Source organism: Peromyscus californicus, unplaced genomic scaffold (genome assembly GCF_007827085.1).
Source record: "Peromyscus californicus insignis strain IS unplaced genomic scaffold, ASM782708v3 Scaffold_23__1_contigs__length_62951481, whole genome shotgun sequence".
Lineage (NCBI taxonomy): Eukaryota > Metazoa > Chordata > Mammalia > Rodentia > Cricetidae > Peromyscus > Peromyscus californicus.
In genome coordinates, this window is record NW_026294534.1 from 17,260,098 (window position 1) to 17,281,448 (window position 21,351).

Here is a 21,351-nt window from a genome sequence, read left to right on the forward strand (position 1 = left end):
TTCAAGGAACCATAGTCTCATCTAATGGATAGAACAGGGTATTTAAAATAGACTGTGATAACTAACTGTATAGCCCCCAAATAATTTTAAATAGCAGTCTTGAGGAAATCTCATCAAACTTAAAAAAACAAGTCAGTATTCATTCTCATGGAGCATCTTAACAGAGACATTCCATTTTCTACAATCAAATAGAAATCCTTGAAACTACAAATTATAATAAATCAACGCCCTGGGGGGAATATATTGATTGCAGAATAGATCAAACAGAAGAAAATAAACTCAAAGCCCAAATGTTTTAAACTACAAACAAAAAGCAATGAAGAGCACATCAGGAAATTTTCTTTACACAGGAGTGGTCTCAACGCCAGGTTATTTTAAAGTGCGTTGATGAGAACAAAAGAGAAAAGAATGAAGAAAACTTTGGGAAATTTGGGACAGCATTAAAAGAATAAATATTGTGATTAGTGGGACTCAAAGGGGCCTTGAGAATTCCAAGGGGGTAGAAAGCTTATTCAAAAGAGGTAACCATTTTCTTTTTTAATCCCAAACTGAAACCACAAAAATCTAAGTAAACTAGAAGCCATGGGTTATCAGTCAGATTTGCACAACCAGTTCTCTACTAAGATACAGATCAATAGCTCTTTAAAGTTAAAGACAGAGCTGGGTGACGGTGGTTCACGCCTTTAATCCCAGCACTTGGGAGGCAGAGGCAGGTAGATCTCTGTGAGTTCAAGGCCAGCCTGGTCTACAGAGTGAGATCCAGGACAGGCTCCAAAACTACACAGAGAAACCCTGTCTTGAAAAACCAAACCAAAACAAAAAGTTAAAGACTAAGAGATGATTGTCAAAGCCGCAGGAGAAAAAAAACAAGAGTTGAGGGCACCCCTTTCTACTCACAGGTAACGTCTAAACAGAAACCTTACAGGCTAAAACCGGCCAACATCACCTAGCCATAGTGCTGGAGGAAAAACTGTGAATCAAAAAATACTATCCCTAGCAAAATTATGTTTTAGAGGTAAGAAATAAAGACATCCCCAGGTAAACAAAAACTGGGCAAGTTTACTAACAATGAACACGCCCTGATAAGAAATGCTTACGGGGATTTTTCAAGTTAAATGAAGGGGATGCTGGGCAAGAAGGAAACATCAAAATGTATAGAATTCACAGATAAGAGAGAGTGTCGAGTTCATGCAAAGTTCTGTAATATCACAAACATGGGACATAAACCTGCCATACATAACTTGGAGGCTAAAATAAAGCAAAAATAAAGACCATAATAATATATCCAGAGCTAGACAACATAGGAAGAGTAAAAGGGGAATTCAAAGTTAGAAACGGGGAAGAAACAGAGCAAGTGTCGGAGTTTTCTCTATTTTATTTTACTCTTCTACTTTTTTCTTCTGATACTAGATAGCCATTATTTCAAAGTTGCTTGCTATAATCAAAAGATGAATTTTGAAAGCCTATGGCAACCACAAAGCAAAAATGTGTAATAGACAAACTGAAAAAGCAAACAAGGAATCAAAGCACGTGACTAGAGGAAACAATGACTTACCCACAGAGTTAGGCTTTGGTCACTGACAACTGCCGTACATGTAAATGGCTCAGATTCTCAGAATTAAAAAATACGCAGTGATTGGATGAATTAAAATACAACACCCAACCCTGTGGAACTCTCTAGGAATTTATAGATGAAACTAAAGGAGTGCAATGTATGTAAATGGTTTTAAAAAAATACAAAATTAGCCACATACAAAATTTAGAAATCTCCACTCAACCACCTAACATCATACTTCAAAAAGCTAGAAAAACAACTCAAACAAAACCCAGACTTAATGGAAGGAAACAGAAAATTTTAAAAAAAAAAAAAAAACAGTAGAACTAAATGACATGAAGAAGCAAGAGCATAGACAAGAGCCAAATTCTAGAAACTGTCACTAAGAAACAGATAAATTATCATCAATGATTGTTTTTAAATTTTAACTAACCACTTATGATTAGGAAGAGAACCTGAAAAGTTTAAATAAACTGAGAAAAAAAATACTACCTAGAAGACAAAAAATGTAAACATCAGTTGAAAAGTACACTACCACCATCATTATAGAAACAAAGATGAATCTTTACAAAAACTTCACATGCAGAAAACAAGAAGTCATAAACAACATTAACAAACCAAACCTGGCCACATGAGACAGTATCAGTAGTCTAGATATCAAAAATATATATATATATATACATAACCCAAAGAAAAGTCATTTGGTAAAAGTTAACATGATTTTAAAACCTTACTTTAAAATGGGAGGCTAATTCCTGGATTTACTGAATGGCTTTTGCACCAGCTCCATTGCAAATAATTGTTCCTAATATTAGGAAATCAAGATTTCTCCTTTGAGATAAAAAAAAAAGACACAAAAATATTACCATCACTCCTGTGCACTACACTTGTAACTTTCAGATGACATGATTTTACATGCAAAATCGAAACACACTGGGACCAGGAGATGGCTCAGTGGATAAAAGGAGCTGACTTCTCAGCCTGAGCACCTGAGCTTTATCCCAGGAGGCCACACGATGGAAGGAAAAAGTAGACTTCTGAAAGTCTGCCTCTGACCTCCTCATGCACCCTGTGGAGTACACATACATGTACACACATACACATACACATACACACACACACACACACACACACACACACACACACACACACAAAGTCAATAAATAAGTGTGAAAAATTATTAAAACATCTTAACATCATTATTAATTTACTGAATATTAATAATGAGTTCATACCACACAGAAAACAAACTCTAAGGTAAGCCGTGCACTTCAGTTAATAGTAGTGTATCAATATTGCTTCGTTAGTTGTAAAAAGTACCACCCAATGCAAAAAATTAACAATACTAATGGAGCAGAAAAGGTGTGATGAGGGAGTGCCTGAAAATTATCCTCTATGCCTGTATCTGTAAGAAGAAAACTTGTAAAAAATAAATAAATAAAAGTCTGTGAATATAAAAAAATGAATTTAGGTAATTGTGTTTATAATTTCAAAAAATTCTTTCACAAAGCCAATAACAAAAAAAAATACTTTGGTACTTGTGGTGGTTTGAATAAGAATGGCCCCTCATAGGCTCCTGTATTTGAATGTTTAGTCACCAGGGAGCTGAACTATTTGAAAAGATTATAAGGATTAGGAGCTGAGGCCTTGCTGGAATTGATATGGCCTTATTGGAGGAAGTGTGTCACTAGGGGTGGGTTTTGGGTTTCATAAGCCCATGCCAAGCCCATTAGTATGTGCGCTCTCTCTCTCTCTCTCTCTCTCTCTCTCTCTCTCTCTCTCTCTCTCTCTCCCTGCTGCCTTCAGATCAGGATACAGTTCTCAGCTATTTCTCCAGCACCAGGTATGTCTGCATGCTGCCACGTTCCCCATTATGATTGATGATAATGAACTAAACCTCTGAAGCTGTAAGCCAGCCCCCAATTAAATTCTTTCTTTCATAGGAGTTGCCTTGGTATGATGTCTCTTCACAGCAACAGAAGATGAGTAAGACAGTACCTACAGAAATTAGCTACATTTCTGTACATCTCTAAAAAATATAGCAGAGCATTAAAAGTATTAACATTGGCAAAAATAATAAAAGACCTAGACATATAAATACCAGTTATCTGGAAGAGTTCCAGCAAAAAACTGTAAAAGTTTTCCAGTAGACTAGAAGAATAATTTGAAAACTGGAGGGATGTATCGATACTCACTGACTGGAATGTTCCATATAATAAAGATAAGCACAACATCAAAAACATCAGCCCTTCCCAAATGGACCAATCAAATTGCTTGAAGCCCTGTAAAAACTCTAAAAGGGTGTTTACAGGGCAAATGGGTGACAGAGTACTTGTCTATCCATGTGCCAGAAAATCAAACTGTATCCCTCTTTACACTATATCAAAATTAGTTGTGTTGCATAATATTTAGAGATAAATAACATGCATATAAAAACGCCTGTTGTATATTGCTAGCAATTCTATTACAAATGCAATGACAAATGCGTAACTGCCATTTATCATCTCTAAGCTAACATTTTAAAATAATGCCGAAAATCCATTCATATAAGTACTTATAAACAACTTCACACCCAGCCTCTGCCAACTGTATCATCAACATATAAACTTCACTAGATGAATCCTGGATCTTTCTTGGTGTTTAAAAGTCAGCTTTGTCACGACAGCGTGCAGGCTCTTGTTCAACTACTGATCTTAAGTGGCTGGGTGGTGGCGGCACACGCCTTCAATCCCAGCACTCAGAAGGCAGAGGCAGGCGGATCTCTGTGAGTTCGAGGCCAGCCTGGTCTACAGAGCAAGTTCCAGGAAAGGCTCCAAAGCTACACAGAGGAACCCTGTCTCAGAAAAAAAAAAAAAAAAGTCATAAAGTGAATGAAGCTCTATAAATTTCACCTTATTGTTTTACAAAATATTAATAAGCTCAGAAACAAATGCTATTCGTCCTTTTTCATTGTCTGACAATCAGAGAGCATAAGCCTTGGATGACGTGCCTGAGTAATCAGATGTGAATAACAGCTTCCTGAATTAAGCTACGTCCCGAGTTTTTTGTTTTCTTTATAGAGTATCAAACATGCTTACATGAATAAATATGCAACATCATGAGGTCTTAGGGTAAGATACGATTTCTTCCATTCTAAAAATCGATGCAGTAATTCATCTGCTTCACCAACTGTAGAAATCCTGTTTCTGTCTGACCATAGCTCCAATGATGACAACACAACAGTAACCTTGAGTTGGGAAAGCATCTAAAAACAGAAGAAATGAACAGACACAAAATTAGTCTGTCTTATTTTATAAATGCCCTACCCTAGAAAATATTTTGAATTTTTCACAACTCCATATTCTTTTTATATGAATGACTTAATTATTCAGAAATGCCACATCAAATTAGTGCAAATGATAATTTCAAAAATGAAAAATTTTGGCATAAAAAGGAAAATACTTACTGAATTTATAAGACTGATGATATCAATGATTTTATTTGTTACAATCATGCTGTCATAGCCCAGGTAATCAAACTAAAAGACAGAAATGATTTTATAGTCAAAATCCTATTTTATATGATGTTTTTGATATTTACAGCTACTAGCAGAAGTTTGAGGTGGATAAAGAATTCAGTGTTTCAAATAAGACACACAATTCCCAATGTGAGACTATTACAAAACACATATGTACATATCATACACATATACATACATACACACTCAATACAAGCAGGTGTATATGTAAGCACTGAAATATGGATTGACCCTGGATGACATCTGGTAGGCCCCATCATTTTAAACACCTCCTCTGGCCATTCCCAGAAGTGCAATAGATCAAGTATTGGCCTATTCTTCCTCAAATCATCTTATTTCTGACCTCGACTCTGGATTTTTGGCAAGCTCTACAATGTAAAGAATGGGACTACTAACACATCATTTCTGTTCTCTGTGATAGTTCACAAGGGTGATAATCAAATCTGGACCATCAGACTAAAACCTGGAAAACTGCATATATTCCTAAAAGCCATATGACTTGTTTATGGAAGCCAAGGATCTTGAGACACCTTCCTTTCAGAAAACAATGGCGTGGGACAGGCGTGGCACCAAATGCTTGCGTCTTACAGCATGCGCGGATACGCTAGCCACCGCGGCCAGCAAAAACTTACAGGATGTAACACTCTCTGGCTTCATAGCCATCCTCTTGCTCTACAGGCTTGCCAGAACTGTCTCCTATTGGGTGATCTCAACTATTTGGTTTTCAGTTAGCAAATTGCTACCCTGTCTACAATGGAAAGTGAGAAGATTCCCTCTAGCCAGGGGTAATCACACATTTACACAAAGTATTTAAGGACTGACACCAAAGTGCGTCAACATTTTGCAACTCTTTTTTTAAAGTGTTTTTTAGGTTTATTTATTTTATTATTTATGTGTATAAGTACACCACATGCATGCCTTGTGCCCTCAGGTCAGAATAGGGCATTGGATCCCCTGGGGTTAGAGTTATAGATAGTTGTGAGTCATCGTGTGGGTGCTGGGATTCAAACCTGGGGCCTCTGGAAGAGGAACAAGTGCTCTTAGTTGCTGATTCAACTCTCCAGTCCCACACCAAATACATAAGAGAAAAATCAAAGCACATACCAAGGCTTTGTCCACCACAATCGTCATCTCTAAATAGAGAGGAAACAATTGTTTTAAAGGTGATTCTGACTGGAAAGGAAGAAAAACACACAAGAGTTTACATTTTCATGAGGCATTATTTCCTTGGAGCTCTTTATTAAAGTGATTAGGGCAGCACTCACAGCAAGTACTAGCTAGGGAAGCTGACATGGAGTGCCTGAGTATTATAGCAAAGAACCTGGTACTAAGAACATTGGTTATGAAGTCAGCCAATTGATCCATAGCTTTCAACTTGTCAGCTCTTCATACACTAAAATTGGAATGAAACACCATGCTCTTTACACCATCTATTTGACCTGAATGTCAGAAGTGGATTAAACTTTTGCTTTAGAGGTTGCACAGATGTGCAAGGTATTCTGGTGGAAGCTCTGCCTCCGCCCCTGGCACCCTGGCATCCATATACCCAAAGAGTCTAGAACGTTTTGGGGGAAGCCCTACCTCTCTGCCAAGACCCTGCCCCTCAGAAGGTCTTGCCAAACACAACTCCTCCCCCAGAGATGCTCAAGACCACTTCCACAGGGTAAACTGCCTCCCAGAAAACAGACACGAGGCTTTCTAGTCTCTCATCCCTGTCTCCTCTCTGGGGGGGGGGGGGGGGGGGGGGGGGGGGGGGGGGGGGGGGCAGAGAATCGCCCAGGAACACTTTACCCATTAAACCGGGGCTTTTTCTAATTGGGTCTGATTTGGATTGCTGCACTGGCAAAGAGGCTTAGCAGGATGCAGAAACTTTTCGGAAGGCTAAGAAATGATGGCTGTGTTTTCGTTTCTTCCTGGAGCCACATGCTTTGCGATATGCCTGCAATGCCGGTCTTGTCTCCTGGTTCCTCATCAAAGCTGCTGGTCCACAGCTGCCTGCCGGGAAAACGCTACAGGACCAGTTCAGCCTGAGCCTCCTCTGACTGCCCCGAGTGTTCTTAGAGCACTATGTGCATCCTGCCAGCCCCCCATACAGCAAGAAACGTGGGGACATACTCTTACGGAAGGGAAGGGAAGGAGGCATTGCTTTAGAGGAAAAACAAAAAACAAAACAGCTACTAACTTTCAGTGAAATCCCATCATGGAACCCAGCTAACTGGCATCCAGGAGAATGGTGGTCTATGTTCTCTGTGTGGCTTATTGGTGCCAGAGATGGCAATGCTAAATTGTTCTCAAAGAATGGTAGCTATGTGTCTGAGATGTCCATTGCCTTCCTAAAGGGTTTGCACACAGAGTTGAGTAGACTTGTGGGAGGTATTTGTAAAAAAAAAAAAAAGCCATTTCAAAGTAAATACATTACCTGCTGTCTAGAACAGGAGATCAAAGGAAGGTTGTGGAACAATAAGGTAAAGAGGCTGAGAAGGAGGGCATAGGATGGGTAGAGAAAGAAAGACTTGGAAAAAAATCTCAGGCATACACACTGGAAAATATAGAAGATCACACATATGTCCAAGACTAGATACAAACTGTGAAAGACCTCAAAAAGATACTAAGCTTTCTTCCCTGGCAAACTTTGGGGCACCGTGCAAACAAGAGTGAAATCCAAGAAACAGTCACAAATAACCTGAATAAGCATTATGGACGTATCTATACACAGTCCTGTGGTGATATATCGTGTACCCTAATAAACTTGCCTGAGGATCAAAGGACAGAGCCAGCCACTAGATTAGACACAGAGGTCAGGCAGTGGGGATATACACCTTTAATCCCAGCACTTGAGATCTCATGTCCTTGTTTGGGAAGCACACAAGCCTTTAATCCCAGGAAGTAATATGGCAGGGCAGAGAAAGGTATATAAGGCATGGGGAAAGAGGAACTCACTCTCTTTAGGCTGAGGATTTTATAGAAGTAAGAACTAGTGGCTGGCTGCTCTGCTTCTCTGATCTTGCAGCTTTCACCCTGATATCTGACTCTGGGGTTTTGTTTTTTTGTTTGTTTGTTTTTTCTGTTATAAGACCATCTAAGATTCGAACAACACAGTCCCATCTCAAGAAATCACAAGAGCTCCTGGCCTCTTTCCCTCCCTTTTGGACTGACCATATCACAACCTCTATACCCAGGGGTTCACCGGCAATCCCACCTGGCCCCTAGATTGATGTAGGCTACTTGCATCCCTCGTTCCCAGCCTCACACAATTAGGGTAACTCCAAAGCCCTGTGGCTGCTTGCCAGGGAGCATCACATCCTTCAGCCCCATCCCACCCCTACCCACTGCCCCGTAGACATTCCCTAGTGTTCTACTGGATATTACTTCATCTGGCCGTGAGACCCAGACCAACCCACTCTGCCAGGGAAACTTACCCCAAGCCACTGTAGGAACCAGAAGGTAGCCAACAAGTAGAAAACCTGGGAGGGTAGCTTTATCCCTAAATACCAGACAAACAGGAAAAGACCATCCCCAAACCTGCTATAAGTTAGCCTCCTCCTAAGCACTGTAAACACCTCTTCTAAAAGAATAAAGGTGAGTTGAACTAAAATAAAAATCTTTTAATATATATGGATGAAATGTGGAAGAATTAGAACATTATGAAAACACTTAACCTTTTGAACAAAAAACTGAGCCAACAAACTAACTGCAGATGCCCAAATACTGCATGTCATGGTCATGTCAAAGGAGCAGAAAATGGCAGTTGACTTCAGGGTGTCAGCCCACCAGGAGGAAAGTCTCTGATGGGTGAATCTCGGACAGGTAAGGCCCCAGGACCACAGACCCAGAAACGTCTTTTGCTTCTGCTGTGCCTTCACATGTTTGCTGCTGCCATCTTTCTCTGGTATCTGGCATGGTGTGAATGGGTGTGGGAAGATCCCCACTGTTTGTAATGTAGTGTGTTTATCTCATGGAAACATCCTGTCCTACTGGGATTTTTGCCTATGGATTATTATGAAGATGATTTCTTCTTAAGCTGCATTGCCTAATTAATAATAATAACATTAGTTTAAATAGAGTTTGGATAATTAAAAACATAAACAAGTAAGTGTCACACCGCTAGAACATGTGAGTTTCTATTGAGGAGCCATATAGATTGTGGCTTAGGTTAATGATTAAGAAAAATAATTGAGTCCTAGTAACCCAGCTAGCTTAAATTCTTTTAACCTGAGTGTCTCTTTTCCTAGCTCCCTCAGATAGAAAAGTCTAGTATGTACCTACTCTGGATATACCTTTGAGCCCTGTGCTGCTGGAGGCTGGCCCCCCAAGGCAGTAGAAAACTACCAATGCAGAATAAAAAACAATACAAAAAATAGCATGTTTCCTCCAAAAAACATAAATCCCATAATAATGGCACCTAATGGAAATGACCTGGAAGACACCTCAAAGAATTCAAAAGAATGATTAGAACTGTGGTCAAGTAAATCAAAGAAGACAAAGAGATAGAAGAAATAAGGAAATCAATACACGATGCTAAAATAGACTTTGAATTTTTTTTAAAGAACACAGACTAACAGATTGGATCAGAAAATAGGATCCACCTTTTTGCTCCTTCCAAGAAACACACCTCATGATCAATGATAAGACATCACCTTAAGGTAAAAAGGATGGAACTAAGCAAATGGAGCTGAGAAACACACAGGCATAGTTATTCTGATAGCTGACAAACCAAAACCAGTCAGAAGAGGTAAGGATGGACACTTCATGCATGGGATAAACATATCACATCCCCTCTTCCCAAAGCTCAGAAGGATGGGCAGAAAGATGGTAAGAGCCAGAGTTGGTGGATGACTATAAGGAAATAGTTTTCTAAGCGCAACAGAGCAGTTGTACATAATGAACTCAGCAGTTGTACAAGACCTGGGTTAACACAAGTCAGGCAATATTCTGGGATAGAAGAGGGGTAGGCACACAAGCCTACCCTTAGCTGAGGAGCTATTTGCAATTGATAATTGCTGGGATAGTGTGGCAATGCAATATTCTGAAAATATCGTTTATATTTAAAGAGGTGGTAACTTTTCCTGGACCTCACAGTCAGAATTAATAATACACCTTGAAGTCACTTAAGACTGCTGTCCTGCTGTGTACTCAGCCTGTCTGTTTAACAATGTAACAGACATCCTTCCTTATCTTGTATTGCCCATGAAATCAACTTTTACAACCTAAGATAATGCATATATGCAATCTTGAGTTACGTACTCTTCTGTGCCCCATGACCCAGATAATGCATGTATATATCATTTGCTGAAGTCAGCAAATAGAGAAGTTGAAAGCAACTTCCTAAAATCTAAAATAGAAGCTGAAAACAACCAGTTATGGATAGCGGTTGATAAACCCTGTTGTCTGAGCCAGTCTGGATCAGTTGGAGCCAGTGACTTAATCCCCTACTAAAGGTTTCTATAAAGTATCCCATCTTTTCCCCATTGATGTTCTCTATGATGTTCAACAAACACAGAGTGACGTCCTTTGTTAGGGAGACACACACAGAAGGCAAGGGAAGCATGGAGCAGACAGAGAATTCAAATCTGGACTTGCTTGTGGTTAAACTCCAAGGGGAACATGCTTTTCTTTCTTTCCTTAATGCAAGACAGACACATTATTGGCAGCACAGAGGTAATCACTGATGTGTCTAATCTGTGCAGGAGAGGAGAAGTCAGTTTTCTTTAATGATGTGGCTACAGGTGGGTCACACTCTAGTGGAAGACCACATACCCAGGAGTATGTAGGAAGCACTAGATGGGTTTAAAAAAAAAAGTAAATGGGAAGAAAGGGAGGAGGATCTGGGAGGAGCTGGGGCTGTGTGGACATGATCAAATACATTGCATGAGATTCAAAATAATAAAAAAAATAGAATATAAAGAACAAAAATATTTTCAGGGTGTGTGGGGAGTGGGATTCCAGTTATTGAAGGAAATCTCTGTCAAACTGGCCGATGACCACTGAAGAGACAATACTTTGTACAGAAAAAGAAATCACTAAGCAAAGACTGCCACCCACCATCAGCAGCAATAGCAGCAGCCAACACTGGAAGGAGGAAGCAGAAGGGAAAACTGATGTACAGCATCACCTTAGAAAACTACTCAACCCAACCAACCCGCAACAGCAGCAACAGGTTATAACAAATGAAGGAGCAGCAGAGGAGGAAGATGCTTTAAGGAAGAGAGAAAATGGGGCAATGGTCTACATTTAAGAAGAGAGTATAAGGGAGGGGGGCTAATGGTTGAAATGGGGGACGGAGGGGGGAACCAATTGAGAAGGAAGTTGAATAACAGAGGTATCAAAGTGTCGTGGTGAAACTCATTGCTTTATCCTACCCAAAATGTATTCCACTTCCCAGGCCACCTTGACCCATACAGTCTGTGCTCTGCCTGCCCCTGCCTGCTGTGTCCACACCCGACACAGAGCCGTGGAAGAAGTCCACGAGCCCAGGTCTCATCGCAAAATACAACTCTGAAAGATCAAGAAAGTATGCTTCTCCCCAACCACCAGTCCTGTAGAAATGTTCTCCAGTGAGAATTGCCTAGATGAACCCCAAGACCTAAAATTTAGAAAGAACAATCATAAACTCCGATCACATGATTCAAGGGCCTTAAAAAGTTTCTTCTCTGTGTCTTAAAGAGAACAAACACCAAGTGGTGCCCAAGAAAACTACAAATCCAAGGCAGATGGAAATAACAAAAGCGATCCTGGATTTGGAAACAACTCAAAAGAGATAGAAACATTGAAGAGAACTCAAACTGAAATGAAGACGGAGTTGAAAAACTCAGTAAAGCAATCAGAAAACTCAGTGAAAAGCCCTATAGGTAGAATAGATCAAGTAGAGGACAGAATAAAAGGACTTAGAGACAACGTAGAGGAATTAGACCACACAAGCAAAAAGTAGGAAGTTGGGGTTTTTTTTTAAGCACAGAGAAGGATAATTTGATACCATCAAAAGACTAATCCTTTGAATTCTAGGAATAGATGAGGAAGAAGAATCCCAAGTGAACAGCACAAACCAGATCTTTTGACAAGGTCATAGAAGAAAACTTCTCCCAAACAAAGGAAAGACACACCCATACAAATACAAGAAGCATAAAGAGCACCTTATACACACAATAGGAAAAGAACTCAGCACGGCATATCATAGTGAAAACAATATGAACAAAGAAAGTATTGGAAGCTGCAAGAAAAAGACACAAGTTATTAAATAAAAGAAAACCCATCAGAATAGCTGATTTATACATGAAACTGAAAGAGGATCCTGTATGAATGCTCTCCATGCTTTAAAAGACCATGGATGCCATTTTAGACTACTCTTCATAGCAAAACTATCTGCATCATTGAAGGAGAAATCTTCCCATGATACAGAAAGATCAAAAGAGTCATGCTCACCAAACCACCCCTAAGCATACCCTGAAAGCAATACTTTCAACTAAAGAGAGGAACAGCCATAGCAGAAGACTGTAGGAAAAAAATGAAGCTATAATGACTAAAACACAAAATATGACTAAAAACACAACAACAACATAATGGTTGCAATCAATACACACTTTACAATAATAACATTAAATATTAATGGCCTCAACTCCCCAATCAAAAGACACAGGCTGGCTCAATGGATTAAGAAACAAAAATCCATCTATCTGTTGTCTACAAAAACACTCCTCTTGAGCCAGGCATAGTGGCAGAGGCCTTTAATCTCATCAGTAAACAACCAGAGGTAGGCAGATCTCTGTGATTTTGAAGCCACCCTGGTCTACATAGTGAGTTCCAGGACAGTCAGGGATATATATATACAGGCCATGTCTAAAAATGTCAGCAACAAAAATAAATAAGGGCTGGAGAGATGGCTCAGCCACTAAAGGCTATGCTCACAACCAAAACTATAAGAATATGGTTCCCCAAAAAAAAAAAAAAAAAAAAAAAAAACTCAAAACAGCCGGGCAGTGGTGGCGCACGCCTTTAATCCCAGCACTTGGGAGGCAGAGCCAGGCGGATCTCTGTGAGTTCGAGGCCAGCCTGGGCTACCAAGTGAGTTCCAGGAAAGGCGCAAAGCTACACAGAGAAACCCTGTCTCGAAAAACCAAAAAGAAAAAAAAAAGAATATGGTTCCCAGCACTCACGGCTGTCTCTCCAGCCACCAAAGAAAAACGATAGATAGATCAATTGATCGATAGATAGATAGATAGATAGATAGATAGATAGATAGATAGATAGATAGACAGACAGACTAAAAACTTGTGTTACCTTTAAAGATAGGTACCACTTTAAAATGGAAAGATAGAAAAAAATACTCCAAGCACATAATACCAGGTAGCAAGCAGATATCACTATCCTAGTATCTGACAACAAAATAGACTTCAAACTAAAGGACATCCATCCCAACATTATACTCCTAACCATATATGTATTCAACTCCAGTGTACACTTTTTCATAAAAAGTATAGGATTGGAACTAAAGATATAGATTAACTCCAGCAGTTAATAGCAGGCGATTTTACTACGTGTGCCAATGCTTCCAATACACAGATCTTCCAGACGAAAACAGAGAAACATCAGAATTAACAGATATCTAAAGAATATTCCACCCAAACACAAAAGAATTTACATTCTACTCAGCAGCACATGGGAGCTTTTAAACCATATACTAAGACGCGAAACAAATCAGAAGAAATTCAGAAAAACTGATATAAATTCTGTGCACCCCATCTGACCATAATACAGCAAAATTTAAGCTGATGAATAAATGATGAAAACGTGTTACACGTACTGTGGAATGCTAGTCGGTTATAAAGAAAACTGAAATTTGCAGTTAAATGAGTGGAACTAGGAAAGAGCATAGTGAGTGGGGTAACTCATAAGTGTGTATAGAACCTAGAGAAACTACAGAAGCCAGGAAAACTGAAAAGAGACCACGACAGGTAGGGGGAATGTAAGTGAGGGGATAGCAAGGTACAGGTGATATGAAGTGGCGGGTAGGGGAAGAGAGGCTCTTTAATGGAGAAGGGAGGGAGGAGGAAAAAATAACACGAAGGGTGTTTGAAAAGCCATAAGGAATCTCATTATTTTATATCAACCTAAAATTACGTATAGTATGTATAAGTGTAAGTATATACGTACATAGACAGAGCGCTTAAATACAGTTACGTCTCTTGGGCCAACAGTCCTCCCATCAAGAGTCATAGACTAGCAAAAATTCCAGCACCAAGCACAGGAAACCTCCCTTTGAACTGTTGGTCAGGGGAATTCAAGAGACTCCCGAAACAGTATAGGCTGTTGCCATTGTCCACGGGAACCTCCTAGAAGTTGAAGGTAAGTCACTGTTGCTGAAGACACCACACACTTAGGACACAGGACTTGGATGACTGGAGCTAGATCTGACCCAAAAGCCTCTTTCCTGAGGACTAGCTTAGTACCAGAAGGTGACGTGCTAGCTGCCAAGAGAGGAAAACCATCAATAGTCCTACCCAGTTATGGTGCCTATGAACCACAACAATGACCATCCTGGCAAGATAGCCGTGAAGACACAGTAGTGGCACTCATGTCTTGACAACAACCAACAGTTATCTAATTGGTCTTAAGGCCTGCTCAACAGGAGGGAGACATCGATTCTCTCCCACCTTATTATTGAAATGTCCCTAACAGAACTGTTGGACATACCCAGATTGTTCGGAACACACCCTGGACAAGGACATGGTTGTTCTTCCTAAGTGTAGCTCTGAGAAGCGGAACTGTGACCCCGGTCATGCTGACATAAATAACTGTGTTTGTACCAGAGCACAAGGTGGTGCAGGATGTTCCTGTGTATCCTCTCTGTCATGTATTAGCTAAGTAAACTAACTTTTATTATTTTATTATTATTTATTTCTTTATTAAATAAATAAACTTTTGAGGGAGGGTTTCTCACCAAACCTAGAGCTCATTGACTTGGCTAAGTCAGCTGGCCAGTGTACTCAGGGATCCACCTGTCTCCGCAGTGTTGGGGTTTCACACACACACTGCCATACCCTGCCTTTTCATGGGTTCAGGGGATCTGAACTCAGGCCTCGTGCTTGTAGAGAAGGCACTATCACCATGGAGCCACTTCCCTTATTTTCTCTGGTTCAGATACCCATATTGTAGCATCTTTGTCCTTGTAAGCCCTGATATATCAGGATGGCCACATGACAGATAGCAGGAAATGGAAAAGATGAAATGTGAAGGAGTTGCTTCCTTTCAGCATTGGGTCCAGGGTGACATGTTACGCCTGCTCATGTTAGGAGCCATATTTTTCCCACTATGATCCTATCTAGAAACTGAGGAGGTTGAGAAATACACTTCTGTTTCTTTTTAATAGCCAGCTAAAGTCTGGGGTTAAACTCACACAGACAGAAAGGACACACAGGAACATCCTGTACCACCTTGTGCTCTTCTGCAAACACAGTTATTTATGTCAGCATGACCTAGGTCACAATTCCACTTCTCCTTCAGAGCTACATTTATGAAGAACCAGGGTTCTTCAACAATGTCCAGGGTGTGCCCTCAACAATCTGGGTATGTCCAACATTTCTATCAGGGACATTTCAATTGTATACAAACTTAACTATGCTAATGTTGGTGCAAAACCACGCTTACCTCTAAAGGAATAAGAGGTGGTTTATTATAGAGTTATTTTGAGTGACTATGGCCCAGGAACACAGACTTAGGTTACCCCAAATTCTGTGTTCCCTCATGGAATCAGTTTTGTGAAGTTTAGAGTTACTCAGAACAAAGAAAATCATAAATCAAGGCAACTTTAAAATATATTGGTGAGTCCCTAAGAAAGGTGGGTACAGCAAGATGTTGAGTCGTGAGCTTTCCCATAGGCCCAACATGCTATCCGATGACATTCTTAGCCTTTGGATTGATGGGAGCTAATGGTCTGCTAAGTTAATAGATTCCAAAAGCTTTCTATCTGTCTACTAAGTCATAAGATGCTAATTCTGGCACTAGGGGGAAAGGAAGGGCTGTTCCCAGGGCTAGACCCAGCCTGAGACAACATAACTGGCCTTTGGACCCCAAACAGTCCAATCTCTCTACAGTGTTGAAATTCTTCTAAGAAGTCCCTCGTTCTCTGCAGACATTGCTTCTTTTCAGGTGCTTTTGTTCACTCTAATCAGGACATGGCAAAACAAACAAAAACCAAAACTAAGCAAAAAACAAATCTAAAATAAAGCAAGCCATACAAAGTAGGGTGATAGAATGTGGCCAGAAGGAAAAGACCACACCTGGCTTCAGGGCAATTGCAGGACAGGAAGAGACAGGGCTATCCATAAGGAATGGCCCTCCTGCAACCATACAACAGTCTCCCACACTATTTTAATGAATTAGAACTTTGAAAATGATACAGTACACAAAACTCACCTTTTCGTTGATAAGAATGTCGTAGTTCATCGGTATCTGTATGTTTCTGCTATTTGTGTTAAAAACTGTCAGGTCATCTTCCCCTTCATTCTCTAATTTATAAATAATGTGCTGTAATCTAACTGTAGATTCCAGGGGCTCAATTCCATAAGACACGTTTTCAAATTGCAGGATTCCTCTGCAACATTAAGGATGAAATTGTTAAGTACTTTTCATAAAATCTGTGTTGTGAAAAATCTGTTAGCATCCAATGAAACAATAAAAAATATAGAATGTTTTCAGTCCAGTATTTTGTTCCAAAAATTGTTTCAGAGATGGTTTTGAAAAGAAAAATAATTTCTCTAATATAAAACTCCATATGTCTTTTCTTTCTTTCCTTTTTTTTTTGTTTTTTTTTTTTTGTTGTTGTTGTTGTTGTTTGCTACAAGACTAACAGAAACCAGCTTTACAATTTCTAGGAACACAGTGTGACAGTAATCCAATGACTTTCCTGTGCTTCTGTCAGTAGCTCCTTAACAGTTTAGGAAACAGAAACATTAGTAAATGTCTCTGTAGCCGGCAGAACTTTGAAAACCTGATTACTAGGCTTTTATAATGAAAATGTACATTGGCAATTTTACTAATGAAAATAAAATCTAGCAGTGTTTATAAAATGATACGTATTTTGGTTGGGTATATAGCTTGAATAAAACATCAGAAGCCTGATTCTGAAGAGGTAATCAGTTTGCAGAACTTGGTTTCCCTGAAATGAGGTAGGCCAGTGTGCCACTTCTGCCCGAGAAACTGGTTTCAGGTTTAAATTTCAAGGTTCCACGCAGGAAGCTCAGAAAGCATTTGGGAAAACAAAGACGGTCACTGAAAACAGAGGTGGAAAATTCTGACAAGACGAAAATCTATCCAAAGCAGAAAAGATGAAACCAAATACATTTTCAAGAGTTAGAGAAAGGACTGTTAGTATTTTTAAAAAAAAGAGTACTGAATTAATAATTATAAAGATATGACTTGCCTCCTCACTGTAAAGATAATTTTTATGAGGAAAAGCAAAATTCATTTTTGTTTATTTATTTTACTTTCAAGCAAAATTCATTTATGTTTATTTATTTTACTTTCATCTCCAAACACTAAAATATATGATAGGTATTGTAAAATTTCTATTTGCTGAAAAAAAATAATAACCCATCCTCAACCTTGCTCCTCCAACATAGAACATTCACTTGTCATTTCTGTTGTTAAGAAAAGTAAGAGGGCCGGGTGGTCATGGCACATGCCTTTAATCCCAGCACTTGGGAGGCAGAGGCAGGCGGATCTCTGTGAGTTCGAGGCCAGCCTGGGCTACAGAGTGAGTTCCAGGACAGGCTCCAAAACTACACAGAGAAACCCTGTCCTGAAAAAAAACAAACAAAAAAAAAGGTAAGAGGAGAGCAATGATATTGGGAAATCTAAACCCTCCAGAAGTTAGAATTATCTCTGGTCTGCAAAGGAAAGGAGAGAAATCCAGACCACTGGGACCACCTCTGGAGAAGGACATCGCCAACAAGCATGTGAGAAATCTGCCCTAGCTGCATGTGAACAGAAGCAAAAATGCATTCACTGCAGCCAAATATCACAGCCAGAGCAGTAGAAAGTTAATAACCTCAGTCCAGAGCACGTGCTGAGTATGGCAACGGAGTTCGGATGGTCTTCAATGTATCCTTGATAGTAGCATTGAGACTAGGGATGAAAAAAAGGAGACTAGTTACTAAAGACCTTTCAAAACTTTCAAATAACTTCCTGCTTTGAAAAACAGACAGAAGAGGGTAGATAGTGTTCATAAATACACAATTACAATGGGGTGCACAAAGTGAGATACTCAAAAAGTCTCCGTAATTTTTTTTCCAATGTAGAGATTTAAGACATCAATTAAAAGCCCTGAGAATCTTTAAAATTGTAATGTGCTGCCTAAAAAAGGGGCACTGGGGCCTAGGATTCTAGAAGCTTGAAGCGCCAGTGTGCCAGGAAAGGAGGGCTCTGGAGCCATGCTAACACAAAGCGTGTCATCTGCAAGGACAGAGGCAGGGCCAGAGAAGGGATGTGGTGGGGACAAAAAGATGCAGGGTGCTCCCTCCACACCCTTTCACAGACAACACACTCCCAGAAACAGAGCCCAAAGGGAAGAGACAGAAAAAAAAAAAAAAAAACCCAGAAAACACACAACCATATTAAAATACGTTAAAGCATGGTTTTACTCAATAATCGATCAAGCATTCAAACTCCTCAGGTCTGAACAAGGTTAGGGGAGGGGCACCGAAGAACACCTGTGGAACACAGAAGGGTTGAGGTATGTATGCAGTGGGGGCAGTGGACACAAAAGGTCTTGGTCTGTGCTTCTGCGTATGCATGTTCTTAATCGGCTTATTTTACTTCCATTTATATTCCTCTCTCAGGAAGTATCGGTGAAGCAGCAGTCTGTAGGCAGTAGCCATGAAAGGCCCTCAGTCAACTAATTTAACCCCGCCAAGACATCAGGAAGCAGTTAGGAACCAGGTGGTGAGTACCTCAAATATATCGCCTCCGGGTCCTGAGAGTCTGGTGTGCTGGGAAAGTATTCACCCAATTCTTTTAAAGTTTTCTGAAAACTCATACAATAACTGAAATCTTACCGGGATGTCTAGAGACTGAGTAGTCACAAATCCTTTATTGTACGAATAAACCATAAAACGGTCTGCTAAAAAATAACTGCATGCAGAAAAGAAAATTCTGAGTTACTCTTTCAGAAATAACAGAGCAGCTGTCGGTAAACTCTGCCCCACCCCCCCACGCTTCTGTAAATAAAGCTTTATAGGAACATAGACATGCCCATTAACCTAAACATGCTAGGGGGACATTCCAGCTACAACAGCAGAGGTAGGGTGTTTGGGCAGAAACAAGAGGGTCTTAGAAACTAATAGGCTTATTCTCCTGAGCTTTAGAGGAAAGGGCAACTTTCAGCACAAGTGGTAGTGTTTTCTTTGCTATACAATATACTTCAGGCAAAGTAATACACATTTACTCAAAATAATGGCTCCAATTTAATGGGTTGTTTTTATTTTTTCAGAGAGATTTACTTTTTTATGAGGTGAGTGTGCCTGCGGATTTATGCACCACAGGGTGTGTAGGTGCACATAGAAGCCAGAGAGTAACCTGTCTCCTAGAGCTGGAGTTACAGGTGCTTAGGAGCCATTTGAATTCTGGGGAGCAAGCCTACATCCTTTGCAAGGGCAATAAGCACTCTTAACCACTGAGCCTTCTCTCCAGCCCACTTGGGCTCCTTTTAATAAAGGGAGGGGGCTGCAAGAGGGGTAGAGCCATTTTGTTTTTATTTACAGGGATATCAACTGGATGGAGGGTTTTGAGAATTTTCTACTCCTTTATTCTAATATATACAGTATGATATATTATATATCAATATTATGTTATATATCAATATTGCATATTGATTATATATCAATTATATATAATACTGCATGTTAATGTATGCAATATTAATTGTATATAATAATATATTAGTTATATATTGGTATAGCATAAAAATATTAAAATATAATTATATATTATTTATTATAAACAATACATTGTATTTTATAATTTTATATACTATTTTTATAATTATATATCGCTGTATATAATTATATGAGACATATAATTATACATTTTAATAATATGACATATTTTATTATATTATATATTATATGACATGTGATTATACTGTATATAATAATTAAGATATAATAAAATATAATACATGTTATATATTATGATACATACTATATATGTAATATACATTTTATATATATATATGTCTGATAATGTGGTTGAAGAAAATAAAGTCCTATTATCCTTAGAAACTCAGATCTAAGCTCAAACTTCTTGGGGACCATATTCTGCACATACTGTGTTGTTTCAGCTTTACTTCTGCCCCTCACCCTCCCTCTGGCTTCAGTGAGCGCCCAGTCTGCTGCTTCCGGTTCTCCACTGGACCTGGTCTCCCAAGGGCTAGCAGTGGCGCCCCTCCCACACGCCCTAGCTGTCAGGTCTGAGTGGCAGGCAGAGGGAGGTTAAGGAAAACCACTGCGCCGCCCTGACTTGCTGGACGCCATCTCTCGGTTGGTGTCCGTTGGCGAGCCTGCCCTTCCTCCTGCTTCCCTTCCTGTCTCTCTGTGCATATACACATTCCCGCATCTCGGTGTTGCCCATCTTCCTTGCGTGTTTCCATGGCAATCAGTTACGCTGTTTTCCCTTCTCACACTGAAAACTCATTCACACCTCTGTTAAGCATAGTTTGTTCGATTTTAGTGATGGCAATAACAATTTTTTTTAAAAAAACCAAATCATAGCTTCCAGGCACTAGAGAGAGAGATCAGAGGTTAAGAACACTTCCAGAGCACCCAGGTTCAGTTCCCAAATGCCACATGGCAGCTCACAACCATTTGTAACTCCAGTTTCAGAGGACCAGACATCCTTTTCTGGCTTCCACCATAACCAGGTACATACATGGTACAACACATACATGCAGGCAAAATATTCATATACATAAAATAAAAATAAATCTTAAAAAAAACATAATTTTGAGTACTACAGTGTAGTGGGTAGCCATTCCAGCTTTGATCTGGAAGTTCCAACCCCCATTGAGGCTTCGGTAACTATCATGCCTACAAAGTGGGGCCAAGGGAGGGCCCTGAAGACCCGAGATCCGGATGCGCCGTGCTCTCTTGGTTCCTGGACCCTGAACGCTAGAGGCAGATGGAGGAGAGTTCTCCAGAGAACACCGCCGAACTGAGCTGAGTCTTTCCCAGAACCTGCAACCTACCTATCCCTTCATTTGTAAGTTACACCACTAAATAAATCTCCCTTT

The 21,351-nt window shown here is 39.8% G+C and overlaps 1 protein-coding gene across 1 annotated transcript in view; it reads right to left on the reverse strand.

The window, feature by feature from the left end:
* The window catches only part of LOC128119458 (disintegrin and metalloproteinase domain-containing protein 32-like), an 87,374-nt gene that overhangs the window by 52,847 nt on the left and 13,176 nt on the right, over positions 1 to 21,351 (reverse strand). The window contains exons 4-8 of the mRNA XM_052752845.1: positions 18,115 to 18,191; positions 16,478 to 16,659; positions 6,177 to 6,241; positions 5,001 to 5,072; positions 4,633 to 4,799 (exon numbers count right to left, since the gene is read on the reverse strand). Of these exons, the coding sequence (XP_052608805.1) occupies positions 4,633 to 4,799; positions 5,001 to 5,072; positions 6,177 to 6,241; positions 16,478 to 16,659; positions 18,115 to 18,191 (563 nt within the window). The remainder of the gene's footprint in view (positions 1 to 4,632; positions 4,800 to 5,000; positions 5,073 to 6,176; positions 6,242 to 16,477; positions 16,660 to 18,114; positions 18,192 to 21,351) is intronic.